Raw genomic sequence first — 8,392 nt, forward strand, 5'->3', positions numbered from 1 at the left:
AACCCTTAAAATTGAGATTCTAAACCAGTGCTAAACACTGAAATGCCTCCACCCCATCAAGCATTACAACTGAAACCACGGGTTTCCAACCCAACCTTGGGCAATCAGGCAAACACCAACTGCCAAAAATTCCCAGAACGTTTCCTTCCTATCAGGCAATTCCCAACCATTTTAATATCTAAAAATAATTCAGTTTGTCCTTTCCCTTGCTTTTTTTTTTTTTTCCCTTGGTTTTCCCTAGTTTTTTGGTTTTTTTGTTTTTTTTTTTTTTCCTTCTGCTGTTATTCCCTGCTGGATGTAACAGGAGGGGAGTGAGGTTTCTATGAGCATCTCCTGAGTGCCTGTGGAATTCTCAATTCCTCACTCCTGCCAGGGAGGGAGCTAAGAGCATTATTGCACTTTTCCAGAAAATTCCACACATCCAGAGCTAGCAGCTCCTCAGCAGCCATTCCCAAGGGCAGGGATGGAGGGAAGGAACAGGCTCAGAGTGCTTCGAGCATTCCTTGTCTGGATTTGTCTCCTCCCCAAGAAGCCTCTTGCACTTCAGAGCTGCCACCAGCTGGAATTAAGCTTCCCACTCCAGGATTAATCCCAGTGTTGATCCCTGCAGCTGCTGGGGTTGGATGCAGTGCGGGAGGGCCCATCTGCAGCTCCCACACACCTCACGCACGTTTGAAGCAACCACAGAAAAGAGACAGCAAAAAAATTAATTTTAAACATTGTTTGTCAACTCCAGCCTACATTTTTTGCTACATAAAACCACATTTTATTACAATTTCTGGCTAAGCCTGGCATGAGTGAAAGTCCCTTCCCAAACCATTGGAACCATCTACCAAGATGAGGTACCCAAGCCAGTCTTGACTAAAAATTACTCAGTGCAGCTTTACTTTGAATTATTATTCACACCTGACTTTTCAAAAATTATCACTTTTTAGTTTCAGGGTTACAATTTTTATCCATGGAAGCAGTTGTTTAATCACTAAGCAGCAAGAATCTGAGGGAAAAAAAAAAAAAGACACAAACACAGGAATCCAAAGCTGGTGGTTATTTTTTTACTTGAAGACTCTCTGAGAAATTATTGTTACATTATTGTCATTAATTTTTTCTGGAATGAAACAGGCCTGGTCCAGATGATATGGAAAGGGCAGTCTGGTTTTTACAAAATTCATATTCAAGCAACATCAGAACACACAAAGGACAGGCTCTTACACTCAGGTTACACCACTCAGCCTCAGTAGACATCTTTGGAATAGACATTTTTAAAACGAAGAAAATCAGTCAAGGAACTTAAATATTCACAGGACAAAACCATAATATTATGCAAAATATGAAGGGTGAGATTAGCAGAGCTCAGCAGAGGCTGCCTGTGGATAATCCAAGCAGGAGTTGCTGGATTCCAGCTGGGAACAGTCTCCCCTACGAGGCAGGTTTGGGATTTGGTTCTGTGCCTAAGGCAGGGAGAAGTGAGCAGCAGGCAGAGAAAAAAAGTAAATTCATGCTGGAAGTTCTTGCTCAAGCAGGAGCTCACAAGTCCAGCAGAGCAAAGGAAAGGTTGGGTGTTCTTTTAAAATGAAAAGTTAGCCACAAGTCAGCAGGGTGTCCCCTCTCTGTTGCACCGAGTTTGGCTGGAATTGAAAAATTAGAACCCTCTGCACTTAAAAAAGCTACATTTAAATATATCCCAAGTGGAGTGAGCAGAGTTCAGCTCTTGAAACAACTCAATACTTTTTCCTACCAGCTACAACATTTCTGTCTTCTCAAGCCCTCTCCAAAACCACCACGGATCAAAGCCAGTGCTACTACTTCTCAGTATTTCTTTATTTATTGCTTTATTTATGAGTACCAAAGGCTAAGAGATGGGAACTTTTAGAGAATTTAAGGCAATTCCACAAAACCAACACCTTAAGGGCAATTCTGACACACAGTGGTCTTTATTCCAATACCAGGAGAGGTTTTTATCTTTAAAAAAGGAGAGGGACATTCAGATTTCAGCCAAAAACACCCTTTCAGACATCAGTTTATCTTTTAACACAGCACTGAAGTCAAGTCATGCCAGAGCACCAATGCAGAGAAAAGAAAAAAAAAGGGGGGGAAAAGATAGAACAATTAAAAAAAAACCACTAAATAACTACAAATAAAACCTAAACACTAAAAAACCTAAATAATTAAAAATAAACGCTAAAAACCCATAAAGCTAAACAAGCAAACAAAAAAAAAACTAAATCAGAAACAGGCTTGTCAAAAAAATCTAAGTGTGCTCAGTATTAGGCTCATCCTTCCCTTGCAAAAACTTTGGAATTTAATCAAAAGAATATGGAAAACTCTTTGCAACACTGGTCCAATGGGAATGTGCATTCTTTTTATTTCTATACAGAGTGAAAACAAACACCATACAGACAAGAGTAAACTACTTTTTTCTTTATAAAGAAAAAATTCAGGTTTAATGTTCCAAAATGGTTTTGTGAAAACAGGGGAAAAAAAAAAAAAGGTTCTGTAGAAGAAATAGAAAGGAGTTATTTTAAGTTCAGGCCAGGTACAGCCTGCATGGATTTGCAGCAAGATTTGAGTAAGAAATGATGGATTAAAAACAAGCAGAGTCCTGCTGGCATCCAGGAGGAGGAATGAGAGGATTTGCACAGAGAACCCTGCATGTAAACTATTGCCACGTGGAGTCACAGAGACAGACAAGACTTCAAGGTGCTGCTTCTCACTTGTTCCTAGAGAAAAACTACTTTGCCAAGAAGCCCAGAGAGTTTTCTACAGCTTTTTCTGGAAGAAATGGATGCAAGCAGCAGGTTTCTGTCAGCCAGAGGATCCCACTGCAGAGTGCTTGTGCTAAGTTCCATCAGCTCTTGGTAAGAAAAAAGGTTGGGAGGGGTTTGTAGCTCTCATTGTCATAGCAAAAAGCAGTTTTTGTCATGTAAAAAGCCTGAACTAAAGGAATTTTAGTTCCATAACTAAAGGAACTTTTCCCCTCAGCATTTCTTCAGGGCACAGCTAGAGAGATCTATACTGAGAAACAGTATAAGAACAGGGAACCCTTTTGGGAGGTTTAACCAACAACCAGGTGAGTGCATTTTCCTTGCCAATGCTCCCTAATGGAAGAATGACTCTGGTTTACATTCTCTTCCAAACAATCTCTAGGGAACAAATCATTCCAGAAGCCACAGCAATTATTCCTTGGCACTTCTCTGCACACAGACAGGAGAAGTTCCAGCTATTTGCAACAGCGAGTTTTCCTTTGGAATACCTGATGCTTTTTTATATTATTATTATTATTATTATTTCCTCCGAATTCATGAAATGCAGCAACATTACCAAGCCAGGAGTCATTCTTCTCTTCAAGCTGGAGGATTTGACATTGATCTCCCTGTGAGTGGCTGCCTCAAACACTAATCCTGGTGCAAATGCAGCTAAGATTTCTCCAGTGGAGCAGCACCGGGCACGGGGCGCTGCCGGACACCACTTGGGGATGAGTCTCTCCTGCTCCCCTCCCTTCCCTCTGCTTCATCATCTGAGATATCTCCCTCATCTGCTTCTTGCTCTTCATACGTGTTTTTCAGCAGACGAGCTGGCTCTGGACCTTGTTTCCCTCAAGGAGAAAGGAAAAACACACAAATAAATACCATTCCCAAGTAAAATCCACTTTTTTTAACAGCACGGGCAAGCACAGCAACGCTGAGAGCTCCACTCAAGTTTGTCTCCCTGCCCATGAGGAATTTCATGTCTTGCAGGTATGAAAATGCTCTCAAAAATTTTAACCAGTTTTAAAAATACCCCAGCTTTACTAAATAAAAAATCCCAACCCACTATAAACCCTAAGGACGAGGCATCAACCCCAAATGCAAAGCCCTACACTCCATGTCACATCCTGCAGACACCACGATTTCTTGAATATTTTCTATAAATGAGATTTACCAAGCAGCTTCACTGAATTAGAAGTTTGCTGTGAGCTTACTTGACTGGGGCTGGAGCTGTGGTGGTCTGTGCCTTTTGGAGGGACAGATGCAGTCTGCCAGGAACACCATCATCTGCAACCAAAGAAACCCAAGGTGAAACTCCCAAACACTCTGCACATTGGAGTGGTTTAGGCTGGAAAATTTTAAGATCAAGTCTAACCATTTACCCTCAGGTGGATCCCATCCATTTCCCCTAGGATTATGGGGGCTCCCTCCTGCTCCCCATCCCTGTGTTCCAGCTCAGGGTACCCCAAAACCCACCCCAAAGCAGAGGCAGAAGCAGGAGGAGTGTAACAAAGTCACAGTCAGCCCCAAGGACTGCACTTACAAGTCCCAGGACCATTCCTAAGAACAGAGTTGCCAATCCAAAAACAGCATAGGAGCCCCAGACTGGTATTCCAAGATTTTCTGTTAAATAGCCATGGCCATGCTGGAATAAAAGAGAGTAATTTCAGGAAGAGCTGGATTTCATATTGAGATAAAATGAAGTGGAGATGTAAGCAAATACCCTGATCCACATGGACAACTTGAACAAGGCTGACATGCTGCTCATCCTGAAACAAAGCAGAGAAGAGGAGCTGAGAACAGCTTAAAATCAGCCTCAAACCTGTGTGAAACAACCTCAGCTCATACAGGGACAGCTATAAATTCCCAAATGTCTAAATGGATCTGATAACATCTGAATTTCAAGTCTCTTTTCTGTTCTCTCTGGACTAATGCTCTGTGAGAAGCCAGCTGGAACTCCAGTGAAGATATTAAGAAAGAAGCATCAGGAGGTTTTATTAAAACAAAAAATTAAGCTACTAAAAGAAAATCAGGTTATAAGAGCTGAGAGATTCTCAGACACTTAAGTTTGGTGTCTAAAGACAGAAAATAACAGAGAACTTGCTAATGCTGAGTTAATAGCCAGTTTCACACATTCCTTGGTGTGAGATAATACTTTGTAAGAGAACCACCCTTACAGCCAGGAATTCCTTCCCTATATCAAACCTAAATTTCCCTTCTGACAGTTTGAATCCATTCCCCTTTTCCCTGTCAGTTCCTGATGGAGAATCCCTCTGTGATTTCCTTCAGACAGAGGAAGAAATTTCCTAGAATTTAGCTGGGCAAAACCATCTCAGTTGCATAGAGACCAAACTTCAAGGGTCAGCAAGGTCCCTACAAAAGTTTAGGAAACAAGAAACCTCTTTAAGGCTTAAAGTAAACCTTGCTGGGGACATCTCTGCTATGGTGACAATGCTCAGGTCACCTCTGCCACGGGGACAACTCTCCCAGAGCTGAGGAAGAATTAGGACAACCACCCACCACATTCACACAGCTCCTGCCCACACAGGGCTGGGAGCAGGACACTCCTCAGGACATCTGATCATAAATTCTTACAGAAAACAACCCAAAACTTACAGGAAAGAGGAAGGACCAAACCAGGAGGACACTGGTTCAATGGATTTCCACTCCTGGTCACTGATGAAATTAATGAAGGCAGCTTTAGTCCTTGCTCCTTGGTATCTCCTGAACTCTCCATCTTTGCAGCTGTAAAACAGCAACAACACCACCACCAAAATCTTTAATTTTATATGATCCAAGCACCAAATGCAGCATTTGTTTCCCCCTCCTATCACCTTGTCTATTTTTCACACATTCATTTTTTCAGTGTTAATTTTTTTTTTTTAAGCTGATATTCCCTCTGAGAAATATTTTCCAAACACCTGGACTAAGCCCAAGTTATTTCCAGAACACTGACTCCACCAACACCTCGGCTAGCTTTAGGCTGTGACTCCATAAAAAAAAAAAAAAAAAAAAAAAGATAATGATCTTCCTAAAGCCCTTGCCACACACCTGCAATGAAGATCAACCTACAGAGAAAGGATTGCAAAACAGAAACACCCATGAAAAGGCAGAATAAATAAGGCCTGAAGGGAAAGGAAAAGAAATCATTTGGCAGCACAAGGTCACAACAGGTGAGACAGTGGCTGTGTCGGTGAAAAGCAGGTCCTATTCTTAAAGAGCATAATAAATCTCATTTATTTGCCCCCCCAAAAAAGAGGAAAAAAAATGCCTACTCTCACTCCAAAAAACCCCTGCAGCCCTGAATACTTACTGATAGATGGTAGGGAGAGCTGTGATGATAAATCGCCCACTTAACCCTGAAAGGAAAGTTATTTTGAGTATTTTTATGGGAAAAAAAAAAGAGGTAAGAAATGTTGTAACACCCTAAAATACAACTGCAGGCCTTGCATCAATCTTTTAATGCAACCCAACACAACCTTGTGCATGTCAAAGCAGCACACACTAAAAAAAAGTCCCTGGACAAAGAGTAAAATGGGAAAAATGAGATATCCAGGGATAACTGCTCTATTGGACTGTTTTGGCTGTAGCTCTTCAGAGGGAGATGTTCTCCTTTGCACACATGATCCACAGCCTCCAGAAACCCTGAAGAAAATAACCCAAGTGACGCAAGCTTCAAAAGTAAAATGATTCTGGAGAAAGAGATCAGCATGGGGAAGGGCCAGGTTTACAAATCCCACATGGACAGGAAAGCTTCAGGAGACTCTCAGCAAAAGGAGAGAAGATTGTTTGCACTCCCTTCTACCACCCAAAGGATGGCCTGGAATGGCACGGCTGAAACTTTGTTTTTTGCTTAAAAAGCACGGCCAAAAATCTCCTTGAAATCGTGCTCTGGAGATCTATTATCGCCTATCCATTTTATTTATTCCATTCATTCAATTGTATTTATTTTATCTGCTGTCTGACGGTCTCGTCCCCGTGAGGAGGTTGCTGTGTGGAAGCTGGGATCCCTGGCAGTGTCCAAGGGCAGGGTGGACAGGGCTGGGAGCACCCTGGGATGGTGGAAGGTGGAATGGGATCATCTCCAAGGTCCCTCCCAACCAAAACATTCTGGGGTTCTATTAAGCAGGATTAGGCCGTTTAGTCACACAGCAAAGCGCCTTTGGTGGAGATGAGTAAAACACTTTCATTACCCCTATTAATTCTGCCTGCTCCTCCCAAGCACACTGGAGATGAGCACCCCCAAAACCCCCCAGCTCCCTAAATCCCGGGGGGGTTCAGGAACCCTTTGCAGCCCCTCTCACCCGGCTGCTCCGTCACATCCACTTTGGCCACGTTCACGCCCAGGTCCTCTCCCCACTCGGCGAACTTCTCCCACTCGGGCTGCAGGTTCTCGCAGGCGGGACACCAGGGCGCGTAGCTGTGGGAGCAGCACAGCGCCGTCACCACACAGAGACACACACACACACCCACCGCCAGCGAGCCGCTCCCCACTCACAACTCCACCATCCACTCGTCCTGCAGCAGCTCCCGCCACATCCCGTCCGACAGCACCTTCACGGGGCTCGGCCTGCCGCGGGCGGCGGCCGCCAGCGCCAGGCACAGCAGAGCGCAGAGCGGAGCCCTCAGCGGAGCCCTCAGCGGCGCCCGCGCCAGCGCCGCCATCTTGGCTCCCCCCCACCCTTCCGCCTTCCCGCGCGTCATGGCCGGGCCCGCCCTGAGGGCAGCGCGGGAGGCGGGATCGGGGATTGCCCGCCTGGAATGGTGGCGGCGGGATGGGGAATTGCCCGCCTGGGATGGTTGGGATTGGAAGGGATATGGAGTTTTCGTCCCACCGCCTGCCTCCAGCGCGCCCACAGCGGCGCTGCAAGGCTCGGTCGGTGTGGGGTGGTTGGGTGAGCTGTGCCTCAGCGCCCTCACAGGGAAGCGTCTCTTCCACGCAGTGAAAAACAACCGGCTTTTCGCAAATGTCGCCATGGAATGTTGTGCGTGTGATGTTAGAAAGTTATGCTGCGTTGATTCTCTTCAGCAGTGTGTTAAATGTAGTTTTAGGTTGCAGCATCATGTTGAAATAGAGACTCTGCGATATAGGATTTGTTACAAGCTCAAGCAGGAAGATGAGATAATCAAGAAACTCTTCGCACAGAGATGGCATGAAGGGAGGGAGCACATAAAAAGTTGCAGCCTCCTTATTGGAAAAGACAAACATTCTTCCACCTTCTCTCTGTCTTTGTGGAACCACCAGGATTAAGGGGAAGAAGTTGACAAAAACCAGGAAAGTTCTTAATTTGCAAGGAATTTATGCATCATGTGTGAGATACATGAATACACAACAGGCTATTGCTTTTAAGGATTATTCCTTTGTTCACAAGGTATGTTTTTCGTGACCTAGCGTCCGAGAACATTGTCTTGTAATTGTCCTAACTCTAAACTTTATTACTCTATTTGTATTATTATTATTATTATTCCCCTTAATCCTGGTGGTTCTGTGAAAAATGCCAATCACTTGGTTTTTTTAAATTCTAAAATTTAATAATAATAAAATGGCTATAAAAATACTATTGCAGTTAGAGTAATAAAATTTAGAGTTATGACAATTACAAGACAATAAAAAGCAAAGAATTACGGACATCCATCCAAATGCTCTA

The 8,392-nt window shown here is 43.8% G+C and overlaps 1 protein-coding gene across 1 annotated transcript; it reads right to left on the minus strand.

The window, feature by feature from the left end:
- Window positions 1-1,038: 1,038 nt before the first annotated feature.
- On the minus strand, window positions 1,039-7,423 carry TMX1 (thioredoxin related transmembrane protein 1). The gene is made up of 8 exons (XM_021538453.3): window positions 7,243-7,423; window positions 7,049-7,164; window positions 6,058-6,103; window positions 5,361-5,489; window positions 4,468-4,513; window positions 4,288-4,389; window positions 3,959-4,031; window positions 1,039-3,592 (listed from the first exon to the last, which is right to left on the minus strand). Exons 1-8 carry the CDS (start codon window positions 7,407-7,409, stop codon window positions 3,414-3,416), a joined length of 858 nt encoding a protein of 285 aa, XP_021394128.3. The 5' UTR covers window positions 7,410-7,423; the 3' UTR covers window positions 1,039-3,413.
- Between the last annotated feature and the right edge of the window lie 969 nt (window positions 7,424-8,392).

The sequence above is a fragment of the Lonchura striata genome, chromosome 5 (assembly GCF_050655825.1).
Source record: "Lonchura striata isolate lonStrDom1 chromosome 5, ASM5065582v1, whole genome shotgun sequence".
In the NCBI taxonomy this organism is placed as follows: domain Eukaryota; kingdom Metazoa; phylum Chordata; class Aves; order Passeriformes; family Estrildidae; genus Lonchura; species Lonchura striata.

Excerpts from the sequence above, each read along its gene's own strand:
- TMX1 (XM_021538453.3), bottom strand. The coding sequence starts at position 7,409 with ATGGCGGCGCTGGCGCGGGCGCCGCTGAGGGCTCCGCTGAGGGCTCCG. Across the intron at positions 4,514-5,360 it reads TTTGGTCCTTCCTCTTTCCT|GATGAGCAGCATGTCAGCCT; the intron begins GTAAGTTTTGGG and ends GCTTTGTTTCAG. Across the intron at positions 4,032-4,287 it reads TAGGAATGGTCCTGGGACTT|ATGATGGTGTTCCTGGCAGA; the intron begins GTAAGTGCAGTC and ends CTTTGGTTGCAG.